Source organism: Gymnogyps californianus, chromosome 3 (assembly GCF_018139145.2).
Source record: "Gymnogyps californianus isolate 813 chromosome 3, ASM1813914v2, whole genome shotgun sequence".
NCBI lineage: Eukaryota > Metazoa > Chordata > Aves > Accipitriformes > Cathartidae > Gymnogyps > Gymnogyps californianus.
In genome coordinates, this window is record NC_059473.1 from 126,728,242 (window position 1) to 126,755,671 (window position 27,430).

The 27,430-nt window shown below is 54.5% G+C and overlaps 2 protein-coding genes across 2 annotated transcripts in view; one reads left to right on the forward strand and one right to left on the reverse strand.

Annotated features, from left to right (window-relative positions):
* EFR3B (EFR3 homolog B) overlaps nt 1-18,917 on the forward strand; it is a 54,779-nt gene extending 35,862 nt beyond the window's left edge. The window contains exons 10-24 of the mRNA XM_050893307.1: nt 569-704; nt 1,236-1,397; nt 2,015-2,126; nt 10,801-10,852; nt 11,082-11,254; nt 11,916-11,991; nt 12,855-13,016; nt 13,359-13,490; nt 13,603-13,670; nt 14,395-14,522; nt 14,930-15,021; nt 16,674-16,722; nt 17,066-17,172; nt 17,378-17,427; nt 17,801-18,917. Of these exons, the coding sequence (XP_050749264.1) occupies nt 569-704; nt 1,236-1,397; nt 2,015-2,126; nt 10,801-10,852; nt 11,082-11,254; nt 11,916-11,991; nt 12,855-13,016; nt 13,359-13,490; nt 13,603-13,670; nt 14,395-14,522; nt 14,930-15,021; nt 16,674-16,722; nt 17,066-17,172; nt 17,378-17,427; nt 17,801-17,906 (1,605 nt within the window). The 3' untranslated portion in view covers nt 17,907-18,917. The remainder of the gene's footprint in view (nt 1-568; nt 705-1,235; nt 1,398-2,014; nt 2,127-10,800; nt 10,853-11,081; nt 11,255-11,915; nt 11,992-12,854; nt 13,017-13,358; nt 13,491-13,602; nt 13,671-14,394; nt 14,523-14,929; nt 15,022-16,673; nt 16,723-17,065; nt 17,173-17,377; nt 17,428-17,800) is intronic.
* A 3,622-nt stretch (nt 18,918-22,539) lies between these two features.
* POMC (proopiomelanocortin) lies at nt 22,540-23,954 on the reverse strand. Its single transcript, XM_050893819.1, has 2 exons — nt 23,826-23,954; nt 22,540-23,187 (listed from the first exon to the last, which is right to left on the reverse strand). The coding sequence occupies exons 1-2, from the start codon at nt 23,952-23,954 to the stop codon at nt 22,540-22,542; spliced, it is 777 nt and encodes a 258-aa protein (XP_050749776.1).
* Between the last annotated feature and the right edge of the window lie 3,476 nt (nt 23,955-27,430).

Here is a 27,430-nt window from a genome sequence, read left to right on the forward strand (position 1 = left end):
TGCTGCCCCACTTTACCCCCTTAGGAGTTTGCTTCGCTTTTGGACTCAGCCAAGCCATGGCTCTGCTTGGAGAACTCTGACAGTGAAAAGCAGATCGTTGCCCCCTGCCCTCATTTCTTGTTTTTAATCTTGTAAACTGGCGAAAGCCCTTTACAGTGCTACTAGATTTTATAAAATCCTGTTAATGCACATTGGAAATGTAAGGTCACAATAACTCAACAGGACCCTTTTGAAGTATAGATGCGTTTGGGAAACCCTGGCAAATATCAAACCCTTTATCCCTGAGATCCCCAGGATTAATTGTCACAATTTCCTTAGATCTGTACAGCTCTTTAGATCGTTTTTCCCATGCAAATTGCTCCAAGCTCTTGCTCAGTCACGTAAAACAGGCTTCCTCCAGGTGCCTTCTCTCATTTTGCATCCGGAGCTGTCTTGGAAAGAGCTGGACAGGGACTGGGTGCAGCTGGTGCATGTGCAGGATTCATCCCCAGTAGCCATGTGGGCTACAGAAAGGGGCTGTCACCTTGTGCATGCAGCACCCACGCTGACATTCATGGTCTCTTTCCAGCCGCAGCACTCCCATCTCGTGATCCAGCAGCTCCTGGGGCACCTGGATGCCAACAGCAAGAGCGCGGCCACCGTGCGCGCGGGCATCGTGGAGGTCCTCTCGGAGGCAGCGGTGATTGCAGCCTCCGGATCTGTTGGTAAGTGGATAAATTTATCCTCTCCTTCCATCTCTTCACCCTTTTATTGTGGTGGGAATGGTGAAGAGGTGCCAGAGGTTTGGCCTGGGCTCTGGCGTGTGCCCAGATGTGAGCTGGTGTTGGGGGATCCAGTCAGGAGCATCCAGGGATGCTGGGGATCTGTTCTTTGCCATTTCCGTGCATAGAAGTGCAACACCGTGCCCATGTGCAGCGACCTAAACCTAGAGGGCTGAATGCAATGCCTGCCTTTGCCTTCGTGACAGGGAGCAAAGGGATTTTCAGGGGCTTGCTCTGAATATGCTGAGCTGATGGTGCTCCTTGAAGGACATTTCTCTCCTGTCTTGACTGGGGAAGCTGGTGGGCGTTAAAAGTCACTGTGTGTCTGGCCAAACTGTTTTTCAACCTGTTTATGGGGTGATGGGATGCATAAACCACGCTGTCCTGGGGGAAACTACAGCCTCCATCTCTACGAGGAAAACTGCTGCTCTCCTCCGGCAATGCTCCACCGTCTCTCCCCTCTCGCCACCCCAGGCCCCACGGTGCTGGAGGTGTTTAACACCCTGCTGAGGCAGCTGCGGCTCAGCATTGACTACGCGCTGACGGGGAGCTACGACTGTGCCGTCGGCGTCAGCACCAAGATCATCAAGGAGCACGAGGAGAGGATGTTCCAGGAGGCCGTCATTAAAACCATAGGTGGGGTGTCCCGCGGTGCCTGGCGCAGGTGCGGGCTGTGCTGGTGGGTTTCTGCCTTGTGCATCTGCAGGATTATCTGAGGTGAAACAAAGTCACCCTCAGCTTAAAAGCGGTGATGGGAAATGAGACTTAGCTGTTGCAGCGCGCTGCAGGCGTGGCGGTGGGTTATCGGCAGGTGGCATTGCAACCCCAGCCATCCCCGGCAGAGCTGCTGTGTGCAGGCAGAGTCGTGTTTCTCCCTGGGTAGGAGACCCTGAGGAAGGGAAGGAGAGGAGGGAAGGAGGGCAGGCATCAGCCTGCTGCAGCTGCTGAGGATGGGGATGCACCAGCCCCAAAAAAGGAAGGGGTAGAGGCAGGGGTTGGCATCTCTCAGCCTCACCCTGCCTGGGCCTGGGGCTGTCCCACCTGGGAGGCATTTTGGTGGGTCTGGAGTCACCCTGAAGGTAAAGCTGCTTGCGGGTGCTGGATCCAGGCAGGCCTTGTCCTGTCCCGGCCTGCCTCTGGGGGTCCGGCAGCTGGCTTGGAGCGGGGCGGACGGGCAGACCCCACGGCACTGGATGCTTCTGGGGGCGGTGGGCTGCGCCTTGCACGCTGCCAGCTCGCTCTTGTCCCCGCAGGATCCTTTGCCAGCACGCTGCCCACCTACCAGCAGTCTGAGGTGATGGTCTTCATCATGAACAAGGTGCCGCTACCCTCCTCGCAGCAGTCCATTGAGGCTGGCAAAGCTGGGTGAGAACAGATGCCTTCCTCCCTCCTCTTGCTCCCCCCTGCCCTGCTCTCCCTCCCACTGTCCCGTGCGTGCCGATGTAAGTCTTTGAACGCAGGGCTGAAAGTGCTGGGGAGCTCCTGAAACTGTTCCCACCTTGAGGTGGCCTTTGGGGACAGAGTGGAATGTGGGCACATTATCAGAAAGGTCGAGCATCAAGAGCTTCCACCAAAGAGCAAGGGAAGCTGAGCAATGTGCCATCCTTGTTTAAAATGCTTTGCTGTCTGCTGCAAATGTGATGACAAGGGCCCCTTGAAACACCGGAGCGTCAAGGGGGAAAAGGTGTTTACAGGCAGTGGTGCTGCAGTTGAACTCTGCATTTCTTCAGGTACCTGCTGAGAGACTCAGCTGTCAGGAGCTCGGTTCTGGAGTGTCAACCAAAACTAGCCAGGAACTTAAAATAATAGTCAGGGGAGTGACTTCAGATGTCTCAGGGCAGCGAGGTGGCCGCTGGCGAGTGAGGGCTGCCTGTGGCTTTTGAGAAGCTGGTGTATGGCTTCAGGGGACTGGCTGCTCATCACCGACTCCCCTCACTGGCGTGTGGCCCCTCGGAGCTTTTATTAACACTGAGCGGGAGGTGGTATTTATACCTGGCGGTGGAGAAGAGAAGGAAGGGAAAGCACCCAAACAACATAATTGCTTAAGAAGTGTGGGAACAGACCATGAGAGCTATTTGGAGCGAGGGTATCAGCGCTGAAACATGTAGGTAAGGAGCAAACAGATTTTCATGCTATATTTGTCTTCAAAGTACGGTCAGGCTCTTCCCACTTGTCTCTGATGGGAGAGAGGCTTTGCCGGCTGATAGGAGACACGCTCTGCTCCTCGCTCACATGGGGGTTATTCCTCACGCCTGCGTTCAATCCTGATTCATATGGTGGGAGACACACTGGGTGCTGCTGTGTGCCGTTTCGGCCAGGGCAGCTTTCCTTGCTGCAGGAGCAGAATTGAGCTCATAGCCCCAGGATAGCAGTCATTTCTCAGTGTTAGGCTGGCAGTGGCAGGCTGTTTGTCACTGCTCCTTTATCAGCTCATGAGCTTCCTCCGGCAGAGTTTTTAATCTCATCTGACGCTGCGTAAAGGATAGTGCTTGCTCTGGGTGTGTAGGTGTCGGGTCCCAGAAAGGACTGTCCTGGACAACCCTCTCTGGGATGGCTGATATTCAGAATACCCTGGGGTTAAACTTAAGGTGAAACGACACCAAACGATCAGTTAAACATTTATTTATGGCAGAAGCTATTTGAACCCTTATGACAAAACTATTCAAACCTTCAAGTTTACAACCTTACAGAACTATTGGAACTTTCCATTTTATAACCTGCAACCTTATAAACCTTTAACCTTATAAAGGAGAACGTATGAGAGAGAGGGAAAGAGAGAAAGAGAAGAAAGATAGAGAGAGAGAAATAGAGGGAATATCTGGATCACCACCCTGCATTCCAGCGACGTCTCTGGTCCGGTCCCTTAGGATGGTGGGTACACATGTGGCTTCTCAGATTGGCACCATTTATAACCCAGTCCCCGCCTCCAGTCTCACTTCGCTTCATATGCTAGTTATCTTGCATGCGTGGTCTGTTGTTCTGGTACCTTCTAGAGAGGGGTTGGGGGGGCTTCTAGTGATTTCGATCCCCCCCTCCCCTCTGTCAGAAACACAGGTGTAAAGCTGTCTCAAACTTATTCTTTACGTAGTCACCCAAGATAAGAAAATCAGCCCTTGAAAATTGCCACCCTGCCACCGCAAGATACCCTTTTCTAAGGCTCCTTATCTCTTTAATGGGTCGACATTGTTTTCCTCCTGAGACATTAACCCTTTCACTTCAGTCTCTCACACCACCCCGTGGCTCAAACAGTCGGTCAAATCTCATCCCTGCAGAGTTCATCTTCTTCTAGGGTGGTGATCCGTGCACAGTGAACAGAGGGTGAAAGGAGAGAGGAAGCTGAAGAGAGTGAACAGTTAATCATACATTGCACTATTGCTAAGCTGATCATCAGAAATAGAAATCCCCATAACAGTATCAGTCCGATGTTCAACAGTCACGTTCCCCGTCCAGTAAGTCCCAATGACTTCAGGATTGATGCTAGCCAAGAGTTTGGATCCCATCCATCAAACCAATCCTTCGACTGCATGGCACAGAATAATTCCCCAGTCTGGTTCGTGATTGCTTTCATTTTAGTATGAGCTTCTTCAGTCGAGGTGGTGGCGTTGTGAATTGTAATACAACATTCTTCTTCAGTATGATTCAATATACCACAACCCCCTTGTTCTTTTAGTAACAACATAGCTAAGGCTAACCTATTCTGCAGTGCCATTTTAGACACTTGTTGTAATTGAATATTCATTTTTCCAAAGGCATACCAAGTCCAATTACTTAAAATATGTATTTGCCATGTAATATTTTCTAAGACAAGTTGGTGTCTTTTAAGGGTTACATACAGGGTAAATATATTCTCTAACATTAAAGATGTGGTCATGCCCCAGGTATGGCAATCGGGTATTTGGACTCCATGCACCGCCCATGAGGATCGTGCTTGGGGTCTATTACTTTCTTGGCACTTTCTATTTTGAGGAGACATTGAAAACTGGAATACTCTAGAAGGGCACATTGTAGGAATTCCTATTCCACACTGTAATCCAGCATGTTTTCTCACATTAAGGTGGGAATCTAATTTTCCATCTGAACATCCCCGTAACAATCCTTGTAGGGCAGGGTACCACGCTGTACGACATTGATAACCATCATCTCTGGGTACCCAGGTACCTTGTAGGTCCCTATCCCACACCTTTCGGTGTTCTGGACCATGGCTTGTGGGAATACTGCACCCAATTGCAGTTTTTCCCGTTCCTGAGGCTCCGTTGCACCTATTATGTTTAACTGACCCCTTTTGATCGTCCGGTTTGGGAGCGTCGCCCGTTAATGGTCCCACAGGACAAAAATGAGGTAGATATCACCATCTGCCCACCAGCGTATTGGATCCCAATATACGTCCCTTGTAAGGGCTCAGAGCCACCTCCACAGCCGTCATTCTCTTTTCCCCAGGTAGCCAAAGCTGAGTTCGAGCTACAGGACATTTTCCTGCTGCACCCTTTGTGCAATTTAGGGTTGTGGTGCACGATATCCTATCGGGATTCACACAGTGAGTTTGGCTCCGCCATTTACCTGACGCATTATGTATGTTCATCAAATCTTCAGGACAAGGAGATATTAGCAAGCTAAACAGAGCTTCCAACATGGGAGTTACCAGATTACTCATATTCCATCTATTACGTGTTTTGTTCCAGAGATCAGTCCAATTTTCCAGGGGAATTTGATAAAAAGCATCCTGGTTCACCTTCCAGGTCAAAGGTATTGCCATATTGGGTCTCGAATGGAGCTTTCACTCTGCCCCAAGTGCAGTCGGTGGTACAGTTACTAATGACCATCTACAATTTACTTTCCAACAATTTGGAGAGGCTAAGATTAACTACAGAAAAGCCAATACCTTCTCCTGAAGACTCGGGAATTGGGACACAAATTCCTTGGTTAGTGTGGTTCCAGATGCACACAAACCCTTGAATCAGTTCCCAGGCAAGGTTTGGAGATTCATCTCCTCTTCCCTCACCACGGATGGCAAAGGCGAGGAAGAGGGTTTTCCAAAGCATCGTGCTCTGCTGCAACATACAAACAATAAAGAGAACTATACCGATAATACAAACAATCACTAGGCGTAATAACATAAACGTATGGCTCGTAAAAGCTTCTGTAACGACCTGCAAATACATAGAACAAGAACAAAGCAGGTTTAGAAGGACGGCACAATCCGTCTAGTTATTAATTCGATGATTCCTTCTGTCGGTGTCGGTGGCTATGCAGGCATAGAGGTTAAGTGAGTTTTCAGGGTTAAGGGTACTTCTCCTACCGTTGGCAAGTTTTGATACGGGTTGTCCTGGGAAGTGGAGGGGTTTTTCAGGGTCCTTGTCTTCTCTTTTTCCCGGCAGCAAAGAAGGGGGTTTAGGACGGAAAGCAGCGAGTTTAGGACATCCGTTCTTTCCCCACCTGGTGTTAACTTTTGCCACGGCATCTGGGAGCTGTGCGGGCCACCCAGTGCTGTGCAGCTCGACAGTATGTTTTAATAACCCATTCGTTCTTTGTAGTATCCCGTTAGCCTGGGGATAGTAGGGGGTATGAAATGTCCATTGAATTCCTTCCTCTTCTGCCCATTCTTGGACCACCCTGGCAGTAAAATGGCTACCATTGTCAGATTGGATAGATTTAGGTTTAGGTAAGTAACTGAACCATCATTTTAACACTTTTACTGTATTTTCTCCAGTAGCTCGTGCCACTGCTTCAGCTTGAGCAAGACCTGAGACAACATCTACCCCAACCAAAATATACTGTTTTCCCCTCTGATTTTTTGAAAGGACCTATGTAGTCTACGTGTTACGCAGTTCCTGAATTACAGGCCAGCCTCTGCCACCAGCTTCTCTGAAAAGGTCTTTAACCCCTGAATGATCACGTTCCACGTGTAACCACTCCAACAGATGCCTGCACTTTTCTTCTTCAGCTTCTGTTGCCATTGTAACTCAACAGGTTAGGGAATCCACCTGATTATTGAGAAGGTGAGCTAGATTGCCTCCCTTCTCATGGACCGCGACCCATCCTACCCAGATAGCCTTATGCTTAGCGATGTTCAGAATCTCCTCCCATTTATCCTTTTGCCGTACTGGCACTTGGTTAACTTCCCACCGATTCTGTTCCCAAAAGGGGAGCCATTCCGTACATCCTTTAAACACTGCATAGGAGTCCGTATAAATGTATAGCGGATCCTTGTTTCCCACTTCCTTTTTTATCACGCTCCACACCGCTATCAGCTCTCCCAGCCGTGCGCTTCCTTCCCCTTCAGTTACAACTTGGTTACCCGACTCAACATGTAGTGCTACAGCCCAGTATTTCCATACTTTTCCTTCCCTTTTAGAGGATGCATCAGTAAACCATACATTTTTTAAATCAGGCTCGAACCGGGGGGCAGGTTTAATGGGAGAGGATTTCTTGCCTGCTTTAGCATTCGCTGGTTCCTGTATGGGGAGAATCTTAGGGTTTGAGGGGAATGGGGTTCCCTTTATTTTGTCCCAGCTGTTCACCAAATTCTCCAGGTTGGGAGTGGGTAACCCATCCATTACCTCCCTGGGAATCCCCTTTGAAATGCCCTCTGCCCATAACATATATCTTTTATTATCAGGGGGTCGCATTGACTTTCCATGGGGGTGGGGTCGTGGTGGATTATGCGGAATTACTGCTTTCGTCTTCCCATTTCCCTCGAACCTTCTGATATGCATCTTTAGATTTTGTTTCCCCCAGCCAGTGAATCCTATGTATCTTCCATAATTAATTAATTCTTGCGCTATTTCTCCCCAAGTTGTTTCAGGAGGGCCTCCCCTCCGTCTCGGTCGGGGAATTTGCAACCGATCTTGTAACTGGCCAGCGTACAGCTTTAAAGCATCGGGCAATCCCCTGATCAAAGGGTGCAGCCTTTCGGGGTCTGCCGCATACTGCATGGGAGAGGGCTGTTGTGGAATTAGCAGGCGATCGTGCATTAACTGAAGGCAGGCAGTTTTCTGCACGCTTTCCAAAATGTGGCCGGCCGTGGGAGTTTTAATCGAGAAGGGGTCTCCCCTTTCCATAGGATCCAGTCCACCTGCCCAGTATGCCACTCTTTGGGTCAGGGACCAGGGTTCTCTATTGTCATTTGTGGTTAGAAAAACTCCAGGTCCCCAATATCCTCTTGCCTCGTCCTCACTCAATAAGATACGATCTCCCCCGGTGAGGGACACCCTCCACACATACTCAGTTTCAGTTTCTCGGGGGCCTCGGGAATATTTTTCCTGAATCTTAGCCAAATCAATAGGTGAATAAGGGATAATGCGTGTGGTGACTTGCTGGGTGCCACCCTGACCATTATCAACGGTTTTAGTCTTAATTAGGGGGTGCATTACAGCTCCCTCCGGTCCAAGGGAAAATATTTCTCTTATAGGGTCTAGGTCTTTAAGAGAGTGTAACAATTTTGATTCTTTTCCCCTGTCAGAATTCACATCCGTATTTTCTACTCTAATTTGGGAGCGGGTTTCGTCTAATTGTTCCCACAGTATTTTCTCCCGCTCCAAAGCCTCCGTCAAAGCCGTCTGCAGTCTCTGATTAGTTAGTTGTTCGGCAGCAAGCCGATCAGAAAAGCTTTGCGTTTCATTTCCCAGTTGCTCTTGCAAAGCTTTAACCAAGTCTTGCAGCGACTTAATCATTTCATTTTCGGTTTGTTGATTTATGTGCTCATTTTGTTGAGCAGCAACTAAGGCGGCCCCCAATACCGCACAAACCAACGCTTTTCCTTTTCCCCGTTTCAACTTTCGCTCTTTAGCCAAAAAGGTAATCCTGTCGGCTACTGCCTGGGGATCATGCCAGTTGTTCTGGGCCCAAGCCATGCTGGGGGGAGAAGGTCGGGCATTATAGCCTTCTAACTTCTCCAGGAGAGGGGTGCAGTCTATTGTCGAACGTCCTGGGGAGGCCATAGTAAAACCTACAATTACAGGGAACAGTTCCCTTAACAGTCCTCAGAGGACTGCTCCTCCCCGGGATACAGCTCTTCTCAAAGAAGGGGTTGTGCTAAAGGTGCTGGTCCCCTTGATTTTTTTTAGCACAAACAAGGGTATCCTGTCCGTGACGCCAATTTAAAATGTCTGGTCCCAGAAAGGACCGTCCTGCACAACCCTCTCTGGGATGGCTGATATTCAGAATACCCTTGGGCTAAATTAGGGTGAAACAACACCAAACAATCTGTTAAAGATTTATTTATGGTGGGAGCTATTTGAACCCTTACGACAAAACTATTCAAACCTTCAATTTTACAACCTATAAAATACTTCAATTTTACAACCTTATAAAATTGAAAGTTCCAATAGTTTTGAAACCTGCAACCCTATAAACCTTTAACCTTATAAAGGAGAACATATCAAGAGAGAGGGAAGGAGAGGAAGAAAAGGAGAGAGCTAGAGGGAAGATGCGGATCACCACTCCGGGTTCCAGCGAAGTCTCTCCGCTCCGGTCCCCTCGGCCGTGGGTGCGCACGTGGCTTCCCGCGTTGGCGCCATTTATAGCCCAGGCCCCGCCTCCAGTCTCGCGTCCTATGCTAATTAGCTTGCATCCGCGGTCTGTTGTTCTCGTACCTTCTAGAGAGGGGTTGGGGGGGCGGGCGGCTCCTGGAGATTTCGATCCCCCCTCCCCTCTGTCAGAAACGTCTCAAACTTATTCTTTAGATAGTCACCCCATCGGCCTAGGACAAGTGTCATTATCTCCTTAATGGGTGCTCCTTATCTCGTTAATGGGTCGACAGCGTTTTCCACCGAGTGTTTGAGACATTAACCCTTTCGCTTCGGTCTCTCACAGTAGGTGAAGCAGGAGTTTGCAGAGGAGCTGCAGCCCGCAGTGCAGTTTATGGGGATGCTGTCATTTGCGGAGTAGCTCGGTCCCTGGGCAGAGGTAGGCAGCGCAGACAGCGTGGTGTGGGACAGCCTGGAAATCGCTGTGTCTCCCCCAGGGCTAGGAAAGACTGAGTTCAGACAGTAGAGAAGTCAAGATTTCCTCTTCTTTGCATAAAAAAGACCCCCCACGTCGCTGAAGTGGAAGTGTGGTTCATGGTGGCTTTGCAAGAAGCGAGACAGGAGCAGGCGTACCTCTGTGGACAGGAGGCCTTGGGCTTCGTCTCGCCGATTTTCAGCCGCTTAAAAGTGAGGAGCCTGTTCCGAGCCAGTGCCTGGCATCCCTTGGGAGTCACTGTGGGATGGGGACATCCGGAGGTTGGTTCATCGTCCTGAGCTCAGCTTGTGCCTGCCTGGAGATGTTGTCCCAAAAATCAGGATTCTTTCACCCGGTGTGCAAAAAAGCCGATTAACACACAGAGCCGAGATATTTGTTTATTTCATGTCTGCGCAGAGATGGGTGCTAGGTGGTAACTCCACAAAGCCAGCACGCCTGGTTAACACACGGTAAAGCATTTTATACCTTTCAAGCAACAGTTATCAGTATTTTTACAGTTTTGCTTAGTTACTCTCGTTCCTATTGGTTCTCGCAAGTCTCATCTCCACTTAAAGTCGCAGTGTCCTCCTTTTTTACTGCGCATGTTCTGTGAGGAAGGGGCTTCTGTTGGTAGGAGGCTCTCCCTACTCAAGGGTGGGTTTTCTAGTATGTTGATTAGGATAGTTCACTCACAGTTCAAGTAGCTCTTTGATTGCCCCTGTGCTTATCTTGGTATGTCTTTACCCACTGACTTATGGTGTCATCTTGTTTCTCTTCTCAAGGTCACGCCTCGTTAACTAAATAGCATCCTTTGTTTTTGTTTCTCGCATATCTCCAACAGAGATGCGAGTGCTGCCTTGTTTCTGATGCCTATGGTGGGGTGTATACTTCAATATTCATCATTCCTTTAGCAGCCTTTTTGCTGGCTGTTAAATCTGGAGCTCATTTGTTGGAGACCTTTACAGCATGGCTGTTTGTGGTGCTGACTCTCGGGAAACTGGTCCTGCCCTTCCTGAGGCTTTTCCATCTTTTGCGTATGGAATAAGGGTCGTTTTGTTTTCACTTGGATTTTACCATTTGTTTCTTCTCTCCATGGCAGGGAGAACCGGAATCGGCTGACACAGATAATGCTCCTGAAGTCCCTCCTCCAGGTATGAACGTGTCACCATCCCCGCAGGAGTGTCCAACGCCCACGAGACCCGTGGGATCCCAGCTGCTGGCATGGTGGAGCTGAGCTCGGGGACCCTCTCCCCTGGGGTGGTTTAGGAAAAGCTCAAGCTGTACTTAGTCTTCTCTGCTTGCATCCCCTCTTTCTTGGTGTGTTTTAACCCCCCCAAGTGACACTGTCACATTGCCTCCCTTTTTCTTTAATGCTTGCAGGTCTCTGTGGGTTTCCAGTGCAGTAATATGCTCACGGCACTTCCCAGCGCCTTCCTGGACAGGCTGCTCTCCGCAGCCCTCATGGAGGATGCTGAGATCCGCCTCTTTGTCCTCGAGATCCTCATCAGCTTCATCGATCGCCACGGGAACCGGCAGAAATTCTCCACCATCAGGTATGTCCCAGGGGCTACCTGACAGGACTGGGACCTGCAGACCCTGCAGACCAGGCTTGGGAGGGAGATCTGCTGGGCTGGGAGCGCCAGCAGGATTATAGTAAATCTGGTACCAGTTCTGAGGTGGTTTAATGCTGCAGATCAGTGGTCTGCTAAGAGCCAGACGAGTGGGGGTTCTCTCTGAGGGACATGGGACCATGCTGCTGAATGTAACTGTGGTTAGACAGTGGTCCCAGGAGGATGCTCAGGAGCAATAACCTCCTTGAGTGGGTTCATCGGCTGCATGGCATCCCCATGGATAGGCCTGCTGGGCACTCGTGTTGTCCATGCTGCGTTACCTTGGAAGAAAGTGACTGTAATCCCAGATGGAAACATCTCCATGTGTTTTGCTGTGGTCCTGCTAATCCACTTTGCTTGCGCTCTTCTTTGTCAGCTTGCCTTTGTGTTCCTGAGTGCCACTGCCTCGAAATCAAGTAGTAATTTGGCTCACTACACTCGAATATCTGAATTGCTCAAATGGGTTTGAAAAGTCACCTGTAGCTTCCCTCCTTGGTTCCTCCCAGACGGCTCGTTCCTGGCCAGCAGCTCTGCAGGCGTGCGGGAATCACGCCTCCTCCCTCCGATGTCTGAGTTTTCCCTTCCCCTTGGCCTTTCCTTACAGCACCATCAGCGACATCTCGGTCCTGAAGCTGAAAGTGGACAAATGCTCGCGCCAAGATACTGTCTTCATGAAGAAGGTAGTGTCAGGATCTGGGTCAAGCTGTCCTTTTGCAGACCAGTGTGAGGACTGTGCCTCTGTTTTCCCAAGTCACACTGAGTCTTGGAGTACCATGATGCCTTTAAACCTGGGGATGTCCCTGGGAAAAGCCAGTGGGATTCAGTCTCCATCAGTGCTTCATGCGTGGGCTTTTCTAGACTCCTAAATCTGCTATTTGCCCCAAGGAGTGAGTACCCCAGGATGTGCTGGTATCCCAAAAGCTATTTATCAAGTGGCTTTTGAAGTTACCTGATTTTATATATTTTTATTCCCCCCCGCTGCCTCCTTAAAACACTTCCAGGGTGGTGCACACCCCTCTGGAGCTAAATTGAGGCCAAGACGGGATCAGTTTATTACCTTGTGCACACCAGGGAGCAGCAATGCAGCCCCCAAACCAGAAACCGTCACAGAGCTGAGTTTCCCTTGCACCAGTGTGTGCTCCGCTCTGGCCTGTGCCTTGCTGTCAAGCAATGTGTCTCAGGGCTTTATTTTTCTGCTGTGGTCTGAGCCGTGATTTCTATAATGCTTCTGCAACAGAGGCATCCTTTCCCTGGGCTCGGTGCTGCAAGTGCTGTTTGCCTGCCCTGGGCTCTGCTCTTGGACCTTCCGGTGCCTCTTCCCTCTCAGGGTCCAGCATCAAACGGTGAAACACTGCCTGATAGTCACAGCTCCCTTTCCCTGGGGCTTTCTTCATTTGCTTGGTGACCGGAGGAGCTCTGCTCCCTCCTGCATGGGTGGAGGCCCCTTTGCTGGGCCCTGCTGCTTTTTTTTCCTCTGCGTTGATGGCAGTGTTGCTCGCAGGGGATGCTCAGGAGGTGACCGCATCTCTCCGTGTCCCCACAGCATGGCCAGCAGCTCTACCGGCACATCTACCTGATATGCAAGGAGGAGAGCAACGTGCAGGCTCACTACGAGGCTCTCTACAGCATGCTGATGCTCATCAGCATCGAGCTGGCTAACGAGGAGGTCGTGGTGGACCTCATCCGCCTGGTGCTGGCAGTGCAGGTAGGCAGGGGGGAGCTGGATGTGCTGCTGGTGCTCAGCGCCGTGGGGCGGGCGGGCTGGAATGCGATGGGAAGGAGCCTCTGGGAGTGGGGTTGTTTTGGAGTTGGGGTCTCTGAGGAAGGGGGGTGCAAGTGCCTCACCTGCTCTCAGCTTCTCCCACTGTAGTGGGATCAGACCTACGCACTGAGGAGAGACCCGGGTCGCCTTGCCAGCCTCTGAAATGCTGCCAACCCAAGCTCCAAAAGCTGGGATGTTTGCAGGGCGGGTGATGTCATGAGGTGGATAGGGACCACGCTGGGGCCTTTTCCATCCTCGTCTCATGGGGCTGTGTCTCTCTTGCAGGAGATTGCCCAGATCAACGAGGATAACTTGACAGCGTACAACCGCTGCGCGCTCTTTGCCCTCGGTGCAGCTTACCTGAACCTCATCAGCCAGCTCACCACCGTGCCCACCTTCTGCCAGCACATCCATGAGGTGCGAGGTGGGGTCTGGGGACAGGGCTGGAGCCTTGTCCGCAGCAGCTCTGGCATCGGCTCTCCTGGCCACCCATGGGGTTTGAGCTTGGCTCCTTGCTTGTCTTCTGCAGGTCATCCAGATGCGGCAGAAGGAAGCTCCCTATCTGCTCCCTGAAGATGTTTTTGTGGAGAGACCCAGGTAAGAGCCTGGACAATACCTTCTTCCCCGCTACCTGCTCCTGAGGGACTGGCATCTATAAGATCATGGACAATAATGGGTTTATCAGGCCTTCACTTGCCTGTGCTTGTCTCCTTTTCCGTCTGGGGATGGCACAATGGGAAGGACATCAAGTGGTTTTCAGCCTGTTTAGAATCTGAGGAGGATCCCATGCAGGCAGGGAAGGGGGTGGCCGCCACGGCTTGCGCTCACAGCCGGCCGAATGCCGGGATCAGCTCTGCAGGCTGATCCCTCCCCTTGTCTGACAGCAGGATGGGTGTAGATCTGGTGTGTCATCCCGCTGCTCTGCCGTGCCACCGGCTCGAGGATGCCTGCTGCGTGCTAAGCATCCCCAGGCCAAGGCTGGCTGGGTCGTCCCATTCCTGCTGGCACAGCCTCGGCACACTTGGCGTGGGTCACATTTGGTGGGGAGGTCCCTTACGGAGACGCTGCCCCCAACGAATGCCACTGTTCTCTTGAGACATTCCCTAAGTCAGGGTGGTCCTGAGCACATCCGTATCCTTTGTGATGGGTCGAAAGCCCTTCTGGCTTTGTGCTGGTGTGTGCAGAAATAGCATGTGTTGGAGCTAAGCGAAGCCATGAGAGCCCTCTGTTTCTGACCCAAAGGGATTGGAAACCCTGCTGGCACGGTTTCCCTTGCAGGAGAGATGCTGCCATCTCCATTGGTTTTTCTCTGTCTCCATAGGTTGAGCAAGAACCTTGACCGCCTAGGCCCGGAGGTCTTCTTCTGGCAGAGCAAGATCAGCGAGGTGCTGGGCGGCAGCGGCTACAACTCGGACCGGCTCAGCACACCCTACATCCCCCAGCTGACAGGTACGCACCGCCCTGGGGCATCCCGGAGAACTGGGGGGGAAGGAAACTGGTCCCTTGCTCTGCACAGTTATGGGGGTGTGAAGTTCTTGTCTTACATGTGGGCCTGTTGTTTTTCTGCCCTCCTTTAGAGGTGTAGCCTTGGGGAAACTGAGGCATCAAGCGGTTAATTGGGAACTTCCTGGGGTTGACACATGCATGGCTGGCTGGCTGGAAGGAGCCATGAAGCCTGCTGGGTTTGGCTGAGTCCTCAGTTCTGCCGGTTTGGATGAATTTGGGTGAATGGCTTAGATGGACTGCTGCCCTGGGGATGGGATGTGAGGCCATGTTCCCTGGGGGCTGCCTGTGCTCACCCCGCTGCCCCCGAGGTGGCTGCAATTAGCTCTTCTGCCCTTTCTCTTCCTCCCCAGATGAAGATCGTTTGTCCAAGAGGAAGAGCATTGGTGAGACTATTTCCCTGCAGGTCGAGGTGGAGTCGAGAAACAGTCCTGAGCGAGAGCAGGTACGTTACACCAGCGCTGCAGAGTTTGCTTCATCCCTTCCGCACCACGTGCTGTTAGCAGCCTGACAGTGTGCAGTTAAGCCCTCTCTAATTCTTCATTTGGCTGCACGCATAATTGCTCCGCTGGCTGCGAGTGCAGGAGCCCATAACTCGGCCCCGGTGTGTCTGGCAGCGAGCGGGGTCAGAAAAACCCCAGCTCCCCCTGATGCTCCCCTCCACGGGCTGACAGGTCCCAGGCTGCCAGGGGAGTGTGGTGGGGTGACCCTGGCTGGGGGCCAGGTGCCCACCAAAGCCGCTCCATCGCTCCCCTCCTCAGCTGGACAGGGGAGAGAAAATATAATGACAGGCTCGTGGGTCGAGATAAGGACAGGGAGATCACTCAGCAATTACCGTCACGGGCAAAACAGGTTCGACCTGGGGAAAAATTAGTCTAATTTATTACTAGTCAAATCAGAGTAGGACAATGAGAAATAAAACCAAATCTTAAAAACACCTTCCCCCGCGCCTCCCTTTTTCCTGGGCTTAACTTCACTCCCGAGTTCTCTACCTCCTCCCCCCGAGTGGCGCAGGGGAACGGGGAATGGGGGTTGCGGTCAGTTCATCACACGTTGTCTCTGCCGCTCCTTCCTCCTCAGGGGGAGGACTCCTCACACTCTGCCCCTGCTCCAGCGTGGGGTCCCTCCCACGGGAGACAGTCCTCCATGAACTTCTCCAACATGGGTCCTTCCCACGGGCTGCAGTTTTTCACGTACTGCTCCAGCGTGGGTCCCATCCATGGGGTGCAGTCCTTCAGGAACAGACTGCTCCAGCGTGGGTCCCCCGCGGGGTCACAAGCCCTGCCAGCAAACCTGCTCCAGCCTGGGCTCCTCTCTCCACGGGGCCACAGGTCCTGCCAGGAGCCTGCTCCAGCGCAGGCTTCCCACGGGGTCCCAGCCTCCTTCGGGCATCCCCCTGCTCCGGCGTGGGGTCCTCCACGGGCTGCAGGTGGAGATCTGCTCCCCCGTGGACCTCCTGGGCTGCCGGGGGACAGCCTGCCTCACCATGGTCTTCCCCATGGGCTGCAGGGGAATCTCTGCTCCGGCGCCTGGAGCACCTCCTCCCCCTCCTTCTTCCCTGACCTTGGTGTCTGCAGAGTTGTTCCTCTCACATATTCTCACTCCTCTCTCCAGCTGCAATTGCTGCTGCGCAGTAACTTTTTCCCCTTCTTAAATACGTTATTCCAGAGGTGCTACCACCGTTGCTGATGGGCTCGGCCTTGGCCAGCGGCGGGTCCGTCTTGGAGCCGGCTGGCATTGGCTCTATCAGACATGGGGGAAGCTTCTGGCAGCTTCTCACAGAAGCCACCCTGTAGCCCCCCGCTACCAAAACCTTGCCACACAAACCCAGTACAGGGAGCCACATGGCAGGAAGGGTCTCCTACTGCTGTTTGGATGGCAAATCTTTATTTTCGGGGATGTGTAAAGCCTGGCTAGTCCAGCCTGAAAAAACATTTTAAAAGTGCTATTTACCAGGAAAGATATCCCTGATCTTTAAGGACAGACTGTGTTTTGGTGCAAGAGTACGGCCTGGGACACTGGTTCTGGATTGTTGTGATCCCAGAACGGTGTCCTGTGCTGTGTGTTGAGCCTCACCTGCTTTTCCCCTTCCTTTAGAGAGCACCAGCGGAAGAGATCACGTACGAGACGCTGAAGAAGGCGATAGGTAAGCGAGGGAGCCGGCCATGGTAGGGAGAGGTGGAGGCTGGCGTGGTGTGTATGTACGGGTACTGTCACCCCTGTGTCTGCGTGTGCACACCACGGGTGGATGAGTCCCCAGTGCCTTGGCATGACAGCGTTGCACCCAGGTGTCAGGGCGACCGGGCAGCTTCGTAGCTCTGCCTGACCCTGGGGGTGTCCCTGGGTGGGCTGGTGCCAAAGCCAGACGCTGGAGACCCTCTCCTTGGCTTTCTAGTGATGCCTAAATCCATGCTGTCTGCTGGGGAGGTGGGGATATGGTGGTCAGTGCAGGTGACGAGCAGCTGAGAGCCCTGTCCCCTCTGCTTCAGTAGACAGCGTCGCCATGGAGGAGCAGGAGCGGGAACGGAGGCGGCAAGTGGTGGAGAAATTTCAGAAAGCTCCATTCGAGGAGATTGCTGCCCACTGTGGTGCCCGGGTGAGTCGGGGCTGCGGCACTCTAAATCCCTGTGGCCGTTCCGCTCAGGAGAAGCGGACGGTGACGATGTGGCTCTGAATTTTGCCAGGCCACCCTCCCTCTGCTCTGGTGACGGGAGAAGGCCGAGGGGGTGTTTGTCCCGTTTGTACGGCTGTGGTCCTCAGGGTGCAGCTGCACTAATACAGCCACTGTGTCTGTGTTACAGGCGACGCTGCTGCAGAGCAAGCTCAACCAGATCTTCGAGATCACCATACGGTGAGTTGGGGCGACAGTCGAGCGTGCTGTGCCAAGCACAGTTTGTCGAGCCACCCAAAAACCTGCTGCTGGAGCGTGGGGTGCCTGACCACAAGGCCAGTGCTGGCTGTGGGGCAATGGGAGCCACATGCATGCCCCATCAAGGAGGCTCGTGTGCTGGGGATGGGTGCCAGCCTGGGGTTGGGGCTTTTGCGATGGCAGAGGGGACGAGCATTGCTGGGAGCAGCCTCTGGTTTGTTTGCCCCAGTTCCCCTCTGCTATGGTGGCACCGGGGAGACCTGCAACGGTGCAGGAACGCACATGTTCTGCACCAGGCTTTGCTTCCTCACCAAACCTCTCTGTAAACCACCTCCTTCCATCTCTTGTGTTTCAGGCCACCGCCAAGCCCCTCCGGCACCATCACAGCCGCCTATGGCCAGCCCCAAAACCATTCCATCCCGGTGTACGAGATGAAGTTTCCGGACCTGTGCGTGTACTGAAGGTGGCCGTGCTGGTAGGGCAGAGCCACTGCTGCACAGCTCACACCGAAAGACCTCTTGGGGAGAGACTGCTGACCCTGCGGGGAGCGCGTTCTCGTGCAGGACGGGTGGGGACACAGACACCGAGGCCACCCCAAGATTCGTTGGCACCACAAACCCGTCTCACGTACTTTATTTTGTGACCCTCTGCCTCCGCAGCCACGTTTTGCAGCGGTTGGTGGTGCAGGAGGCTCAGGGCACAGCGGCGCGGGGAGGTGGGTATTTGCTGTGACCTCCCTCTCTGGTTTCGTTTTTCGGGAAGGGGAGAGGAGATGCTCTGGCTCCAGGCAGAGCATGTTGGGCATGTACATCTTCCCGGCATAAAACAGACCTGTTCCCTGGGGAATCCCTCCCCACATCGTCTGTCGGCCACGTCGAGGGCCCCTGGCGAGGGGCAAGGCTGAAGCTGGAGGGTGTGAGACTGTAAAAGGCAGGAGGAGGTCTGGGATGCGGCGTGCCAGAGCCTGGGGCAGCCGCAAAACCAAAACCTGCCCGAGCTGGTGCTTGAGGCAGGTTGCTAGAGCGGGGTACGGTCCCCACATCCAGCTCCTGGCCCGTGAGCCTGCATCTTCCCATCGCCCCCTCGTCGCGTGGCCAATTTCCCTGGGCGCTTCACGGGTGCCCCGATGCCCTGGACGGAGGGGCTTGCCCGGTACAGCACGAGGGTGGCGATCGTCCCATCCCAGTGTGAGGGCACACAGCAGCCTGGCTGGTTCCAGGTCACTTGAAAACACAATTTCTTTGGGAAAACCCACTTTTTTGGGGAAAACCCACAAGAGCCGTGCCTCTCGCCCAGGTCGCCGGCAGGCTGTTCGCAGGGGGTTGGTGCGACTGAGCCCGCAGCCTGGGCACGCAGTGGGGCACCTGGAGCGGTAACACGAGGCACGAGCCACCACCATGCTGGGGAATATTAACACATTAACCCACTGTTTTCATATTTTTGGGTTGAGTTGTCACAGTTTTGAGGTTCCTGTCTCCAAGAAAGAATTATTTATATTTTTTTTTTTTTTAGCAGAATCACTTTGACAGAATCCAATCTTAAATCAGCTGAGCCGTAACCACAAAGAAACCCCAGCGCTGCAGGAAATAGCTGCGATAAGAGGTGTTTTAGAGGGTCCACCCTGCAGACCCTGCATCTGGCGGGCCGTGGGTCGCGCCTCTTCTTGTGCAATAGGATAAAACTGGATTTGGGCTGGGGGGGAGATGAGCCTATCGAGAGTTTTGCTTTAGACACACGTGGTAGAAAATTCTGGGTCCTACCAAACCAAAACTGCAAGGTGAAGACGGTAGGGATGGGGAGGACAGGTCGCTTGGGCGTATGCAGTCATTCACAGGGTCTCTCTTGCTCCCAAATGCCTTTCAAGTGCTCTAAGGCTGTTCACAAGGCGAGCTTGGGCGCGCTTCGCAGTCGGACGGGCACTGCCTGCAGCTTTCTCACCGTTGCCCTCCGAGCAGCCTGGGGTTCCCTGGGCTTCTCTCCTGCGAGCTCGGGCAGCCCCTTCCCCTCCGGCCGGACACGCTGCTTCTGTCTTTGCCACATGAAGAGACACAGAAAGGTCTAAAGCTGGAGACGTGGGAGCTGCTTCTGCGCATCGCGGAGGGACAGCAGGTAAACGCAGCCGCTCGGCGTTCGCGCCGGCTCTGCCCGTGCCCTGCTGGGTTGCTTCAGCCACGACCCATTTGTCTGGCACCTCTCGCTGCAGATCTTCAGGCAGTTATTTTAAGCTGTAATTACACATTACCATCCCCTTTTTTTTTTTTCCCCCCCTCAGTGGCAGATACAGTTCGCGATTGCCCCGAGGTCATCGCTTGTTTGTGTGGTTCTGGCTGTAATCCGGGCTTAGGAAATGATCTAGCTTAAGAGGACAGGAAAAACAAGGGTTTATTTCGGTCCCTGGGCTGGATCACGGCGCTGCCCTGCTCGCAGCGTGGCTCTGCCTGTGCCAGCCCTGCCCGGTGCCCAAGGCTCTCCCCTTGCTGCTGCCTCTCCTCAGGGTCCCCATGTGTCTCTGTCCCCTGTCCCCAAGCCCTTTTTGCTCCCCGGGTTATGCCTGGTCCCGCTGGAGCCCAAGTTTCGGCTGGGGCAGGTTTTGGGGTCGGCAGCGGGAATGTGAAGCGGGCTGCTCGGGGAAGAAGGGTTTGCTCCCGTGGCTGTTCTAATGAAAAGCACTAAAATTTTTAACAAAATGCAGTACGAAAAGCAATTAACCCCCAAGTTGTGTGTCCCTGGCCAAAACACCTCCAAAACTCTTCAAAACCACAAAGAAGGCGGGAAGATGAGCACAAGGTTTGCTCGCACTGAAGAAGGGGAGCCACGGGAACACCACGGGGCACATCTTGGGGTGCCCATCATCCCTTTTGGAGCAGAAAATACCCCTGACCTCTGCTCCCAGGAGCAGGACTGTGGGTTATCCCTGCGGAGCAGCCCCCGGTCCCTCCTGTCCCAGTGCTTTTTCCTTGCTCAGCTCCATGGGACCCTGCAGCGGGGCCGGGACCATCACCTCCCGGCTGGCTGCATCCCTCAGCATGTCTCACCGCTGCCCCTCCGCATTTTGGGACCCAAACTCCACCTGTAAATGTCCCCCCCGCCCCCCCGGACACACACACGGTGTAAGTGACCTGTTTGTACATCACGTTTAGTTTAGATACTTGTGTACGTATAGATGACAAAGTATATTTCTATCAAGTCGGCAGTTTAGGTGCATGTGTGCGTTTCCATCTCTGTATTTCGGAGCACTGTGGCGTTTCCGTGTGTAGCTGAGGGCAAGGGGGGGGAGCGGGTTGTTCAAAGGGCCAAGAAGCCGTTGATATTTTCAAATGCACCGTCTTAATGCCCTTTTCAATTAAATGTTGATGTTGCCACCTTCGGGGCTCTGCTGTCTTGACGTGTTCGCGGCAGCCGGGCGCCGTCTCTCTGCCCTGGGAGAGGAAAAATGGGTGGTCGCTGCTGGGATGGAGAAGGGAAGGCATGGAGTGAGGAGGAGAAGGATGGCCTCGGCTGTGGACAGGCTTCCTTCCCCCAGCTCTGTGCCCAGGATCCAACCCAAACCGGCCTTCATCTTTATCGTCCTTTATAATTCAGTATTTCATTTCAGTATCCATTTTTCCCCCCATCCCGCAGAAGCTCCCTGCGGTGCGCAGAGCCGTGGGGAAAGGTCCTGGGCTTCTGTTCACGGTGTGCATGATTGTGCACAAACCCACCTGCCAAGGGCGAAATGGGAAATAAACCACCCGGGTAGATATTTAGGGGCCAAAACGTACGCGGCGCACGCCGTGCCACGTGTGCTCCAGCCACGCGCCTGCTGCACCAGCAGCCCCTCTGCTCCTCGCTGGGTTAAGGACTGATTTAGGACATCTCTTAGCTAAGGAGTAGGAGGAAAAGCACTAATGTGAGCCCTGTTTAACAGTATTGCCACCATTTTATACCAAATAAATGGGTTGGGTTCATCCCACTGGGGCATCTGCAGCTCTTCTGCACGTGCTTTCCGTCCTCGAGCGGAGCGGGAGGTGGCGGGAAGCACAAAGGCAGCACACGAGATCAGCGTTACGATATTAACGCTGGCGTTTTGCTGCCGGGGAAGCACGTGAAGGGGGGGAATGGGTTATGCTTTGGCGGCAATAAGGTGTTAGTTGGGCAGAGGTGGTCAAGGTTTGCTTCCCCGTGAAACTGGTTTTTAAACCTGGCCTCCTCCCCGGTGCACCAACCCAAGGCACGCTCCCCAGCCTGCCCCCCTGCTTCACTGCACGAGTTAGCGGCATTACTTTATAAATAACGAAGCTTTCCCTGGTACCCAGGCTCTTCAGCGTTATCATTTGATGGGGAATTAATGAGTTTAATGGAAGGTCGGTGCTGGGGGAGCCTGGCTCGGTCCCTTTGCTCCTTGGGGCAGCACCCTGAGGATACTGCGTTTCCCCAGGCTGCCAGCAAACGCTGTCATCGCGTGTCACATCAGCGTGGGGCTCCTCTCCGGGACCGAAACACACTCGGCTGGGGCGTGCAGGAGCTGGCCCCTGCCAAGATGCAGCCCAGCCTTGCTGGAGCCCCGCAGCCGGTTCCCGTGAAGCTCCCAAGCTGGGGGTGCAAAAATTGTTCTTTCTCCCCTGAACCCGCAACGCCCTCCCCAGCACTTTCCCAGCCATGTCTCTTTACCCTGCAGCTGCAGGATTTGACTTTGCAATTATTTTTTCTGCCCCTTTACACATACCAGGCACCCCCAGAGACATTGCCGACACTTGGTTAGCTTGCCAAAAAAAGGTAGGGTGGTTGTTTTTTTTTTTTTTACAATTCTTTTAATCTATCATTTACAGTATTGTACAGCTCAGTGAAAATAGGAAAATCATCCAGCGTGCTCCGAACTGGGCATCATCCCCGCTCCCCGTGCGTGTCCGGCGGGTCTGGCGAAGCGGTTGATGTCTTTATCCCTAACCTATTCCCACCCAGTGAAACCCGGGAGCGGACCCCTTAGGAGTACTAATTAAGAAAGACATAACGAGTGATCTCTAAGTGAAACACATGCCAGCAGGACACTAAAGCTACGGGGGAACGGGGGGGGGGGGTGGCGGCGGGGGGGGCCGCCCCTCGGGCTCTCCCCCGTCACTGCCCCTTCTTGTAGGCGCTTTTGACGATGGCGTTTTTGAAGAGAGTCACTAGCGGGGTCTGGCTGTGCTCCGAGGTCATGAAGCCTCCGTAGCGCTTGTCCTTCAAGGGCGCGTGCCAGCGGAAATGGCGCATGCGGTAGGAGCCGCCGGCCGCCTTCTCCTCCTCCTGGCCTTCCTCCTCCTCTTCCTCCTCCTCTTCCTCCTCGGGCGGTGCCCCGGTGCCACCGAGCGCCAGCTCCCGCCTGAACTCCAGCGGGTAGCTCTCGGCCGACTCCTCTTCCACCCCGTTGGGGTAGACCTTGATGGGTCTCCTTTTGCGTCCCACCGGCTTTCCCCAGCGAAAATGCTCCATGGAGTAGGAGCGCTTGCCTTCCTCCCGCTCCAGCCCGGTTCCCTCCTCTTCCTCGCGGTGGGACGGCGGGACGGCAGGCAGCGATGCCGGCGGTGGGTTACCCCCCGCCGCCTCCTCCCGTTTGTGCCCCCCGCTGCCGCCGCTGCTGCTGTTCCTCCGGCCGAACTTGTTCCAGCGAAAGTGGCTCATGACGTACTTGCGGATGCTCTCGGAGAGGGGCTGGAGGTGCCCGTTCCCCGGGTAGACGGGCGCCTCGGCCGACAGGTCGGCTCTGCACGCCGCGGCGCACGCCTGCGCGGGGATGGAGGGGGCGAGATGTGCGGGAAGGGTGAGCACATGGCCGGGCATCCCCGGGGAGGGGGGTTTTGCAGGGGGCTGCTTGCACGGAGCGGGAGGTTTCACATGACGGTTTCATGCTCGTGCCCCGCTGAGGTCCCCGTGGAGGTGCCACCCCCTCGTCAGGGAGCTTCGAGGGCTGAGCCTGGAGCGTCGTGCCCAGGCACCACCAAACCAGCCCTGGGTGCTTGGAAACAGCGCTGGGGGGGTGCACAGCCCCCGCTGTGGGGTCCCTGGAGCGAACTCGGCGCCTGCGCAAGGTGAGCTGCTGCACCGCCCTGTCACCACCACCCTCTGGAAGCACCCTGGGGCGCGGGGTAAAGCCAGTGATACCCAAATTGCTGGTTCATCCCGTGCAGGAGGGCCGCTGCAAGCTCAAAAACTTATTTTAGCATCATCCCCCAGCGTGAAGCCAGGAGGCGCGAGCCCACCGAAACCTGCGGGTCACTGGGTCCAGAGCATCGCCCCGCATCGATGCGGGTCACCCCACGGTGTCGGCATCCCCGTCACCTCCTCCCTCAGCCCACCGCGCCGGTCCCTGGCGGGGTCAGAAACCAAAGCAACCGAAGGGCAGTCCCCATCCCCAGGCTTACCAAAATGCTGGCCTCGCTGGTGAGGTCCTGGCATTCGCTGCTCTCCCAGCACGGACCGCTGGCACCGGCGGGGTGCCAGAGCAGCAGCCCCAGCACCACGGGCAGGCTGCTCCACAACGCGCTCGGCATCCCAGCCGGGGCTCGAGGCCGGGCTCACGCAAGGGATGCGAGGGGCTGCGGGCCCAGAAACCGTGCAGGAGCTATGGTGAAAAAAAGACAAAACAAAACAAAACAAAATCCTCTTTTTTTTCCTTCAGGAGATTCTTGAACGCTCTCTTTGATGGGTCCGCCTTACCCTTTCCCTTTTCTAAGTTGCCTCCGTTGGGGCTGCAGGAGCGGGGTCCCCTCCTGCGGCACCGACCTGCCTCCCCCAAGCCCTGTCCCTTCCCGCGGGGCCGCAGCTTCGCCTGTCCCCAGGAAGATGCGTTAATGCTGCAAACCTCTCGTTCTGCAAAGCTTTGCCCCACTTCAAGCTCGTTGCAAAGGGGTGCTCCTCCCTACACCCCCAGGAGCACGGGGGTGATTTTGCCGGAGGAGAAATTGAGGCACGGAAAAGAGAAGGCAACACCCGAAGCTGCCTCCCTGCCTGCACCCGCATCGCTCTGCTCCTGCTCAGCCGCTCCAAAAAATGGGCAACCTTCCCCCCTGCCTCTTCCTTTTGCCTTCTGAACCGAAAGGCGTCTCTCTGGAGCCCAGGTCTTTTGTCAGTGCTACCGCAGGTGACAACCGCTGTCGGCGGGGATTGCTGCTGCCTCCTAAGAACCCCATAAAGATGAGTGATGCTGCAAGGGGAAAGCGTTAGGGAGATGTCTTCAGGTTTCATCCTTTGCCAACCACTCGCGGCTTGCAAGCTGATGCCTCTAAAAAATATGTGCTCCCTCCTAACCTGTCCTGCGATGCCCCTTGAGCGGCTGCAAAACTCCTGCGTGGTGGGAGACACAACTGTAAATGATATTAAATTAGGATTAGAAAAGTAAGACATGAATATTTTACATTAAATAATATTGAAGTCGGTTGCTTGGCTTTTGGGAAGGGCTATGGCAAGTGCCGGTGGTGTTTGGGACGCGGCGTGCCCCGGGGGCTGCCAAAATTAACCCAGGACCCAGCTGAAACCCGGGGGCTGAAGCAGCCGTTGCTGCTGTGCCATCAAGGATGAGGCTGGGGTCGGTTCCCGGACACCCATGGGACCTGGCTCCAGGGTCCCTGAGGATGCCCGGGTTGCTTTCCCTCTGCAAACCCCAACTCTTTCCCAAGCAGCCGTATTTAACTCAGCGTGGACTCACGTGTCTCACCTTCCCCCATGCTGCAAGAGCTCTACGGGAGGAAAACTCCATCTCACATTGAAAGAAAACAGAAGAAAAATTTAATTTTGGCCCCAAATGTGTGGCTGGAGGGGAGAGCTGACCCTTCCCTCTGGTGCAAGAGCCGCCAGGTCGAGCCTGGGTGGAGGGGAACTTTCTTTGGCAGAGGAAAAAAAGACCCTGATGGTTATGACAGCAAATAGCGGTTCAGAAAGGGGGATAAAACAGCGAGACAGACCAAATTTAAACATAAAGGTTGTCTTTCTGTCTTCTGCCTGAATTTGTGGGTGTCACCGCCCGGGATCCCGCAGCGCAGCAGCACCGAGGGTCCGGGGCGGCAGTGGGCAGCACCTCTGTAACACATTAACACCCAATAATGCAAATAAACCCGACAATAAACGGAGGCGAGAGGGCAATAAGCCGGAGGCAGGGAGGGAAGGGTGCGTTTTATTCCCCCTCCCTCCTTGGGAAACCCCTGCCTGGCAGCCATCCATCACAGCATGTCACCCCCCCGGCAGCAACCGGTCCCCACCATCCATCAAGCCCGTATCTTTGTGAACTTTCTTTCCCCCCACGCATCCCAAAACACACCGGGGAGACCCACAGAGCTGGGTCGCTGGTTTTCGGGGCTTACCTGTGGTCGGGGTGGGAGCCCGACCGCTGCCACCGCACGCTCTCCGTTCCCCCCCCCTTCTCCTGCACGCTCCTGGAGAGCGTCTGCCACTTGGCCGCTGGTCCCGGCGGCTTTTTATATCCCCCCATGATGATCGCATCCGCTGCATCTGCCGGAGGGAAGGGGGGGGGGGGTGAGAGGGGGGGCGAGAGGGACCGTTCCCAGGTACCGAACAAAAGATGAGCAAGCAACGGGCGTTCGCCGGATCCGGCCCCGCGACGGATGAAGGGATTAGCATCCCTCCGCCAACCGCAGCCGGCAAAGTTTTCCAGGCGATGCTGCTAATTGCATTCACAGCTTTGGAGCTGGGGGGGGGGGGGCAGGTTGGCTGGAAAGTCCTTCACCGGGTACCAGCCGGCACCGACGGCGATGGGTTTGGCACAGGTTGTTTATTACCGGTGCGCCGGACAGGAGCATCCGTCACTCCTTGGGCTCAGGCGTGGGAGGGCTTCGTGCTCCGATGAGTGCTGAGGATTTGGGGTTGTCTTTCTGCGGGATAAAAGGGGATTTGGTTACAAGCAAAACTCTCAGGACAGGGGTGGCTTCTCAGCCCGGGCAGGGTGGGTGCAGGCAGCGGGCACCTCTGCCTGATGGGCCAGGGAGTCCTGCGGCCGCCGGCTTTGGGTACAAAAGCAGCGGGAGAGCGTTTTCCAGCCTGGGGGCGGCTTTTCCAGGGCACAGATGGGTTTAGGTGGCTTGGCCAAGCTCACTGCTCCCTTTCTGCACCCATCAAACCCCAGCCTCTCTGCTCCATTCGAGCTGGACCAGCTTTGGGCTGCGAACGCTTTCCCTATTGCACAGCGACCCAAAGCCCAGCAGAACTCGTGTTTTCTATAGGGTTGGCCTTGGCTACTCTATATGTGAGAGCAGTGGTGGCTTCCAGGAGGCTTCTTCATGCACCTTGGCCAAGCCTCACGCGGGCGAGCACGAGGGATGCTCCGTCCTCTGCAATGTGTTCAGTGCAGGACAAGCCTGGAAGGGGCTGGGGGTGACGGGGGATCCGAGGGGTTGGAGCGATGGGGAAACTCCCCTGGTGCCAGGTTTTCAGCCCCCTCAGAGAGCTGGCTTGTGCCTGGAGGGCTCAACTCTCTTTTTCCACCCAAAAGAGGGTGGCGACGTGCAAACCGCCCCTGCGGCTGGCTGTGGCTTTGCTAACTCCTGACTCTACCCTGGGGTGGTTTGGGGTAAAACCATGTCCCAAAACCCCACCAGGCCCCGTGCGGGAGGTTTAACAGCAGCAAGACGGTGTTCAGAGCTGGTTTGCCAAGGTTTGCACGGCCTTTTATGCCCCACGTCTCACGTGCTTGAGGTAGATTTGCCTCTGACCTTGCTCATCACCTCTGCTTGGCTGCTTTCCGCAAGCATCCCAGGGTGATGGCACCGGTCCTCAGGATCAGGGGATAATTTTAAGATTTGAAGGTCTTTTTTTCCAGCTCTGGGCTTACCCAGGTGGAGAAACACATCTGCATCGGGATTTTCCATCCCCAGGATGTAATGCCAAGGTGGCCCTTGAAGGCTGGACCATCCTCCCGGAGCACCTAACAATGATTTTTGTTGGGTCTGGGCTCAAGCAAGAGCTAGACATGGGCTGAGAGCGTCCCTCCTGCCAGCCTGTATGGAGCACAGTTGTT

What these genes read in the sequence shown, in the direction of transcription:
- POMC (XM_050893819.1), bottom strand. Translation starts at nt 23,954, where the DNA reads ATGCCGAGCGCGTTGTGGAGCAGCCTGCCCGTGGTGCTGGGGCTGCTG. An exon ending in CCAGCGAGGCCAGCATTTTG is followed by an intron (nt 23,188 to 23,825) that starts GTAAGCCTGGGG and finishes ATCCCCGCGCAG; the next exon opens with GCGTGCGCCGCGGCGTGCAG.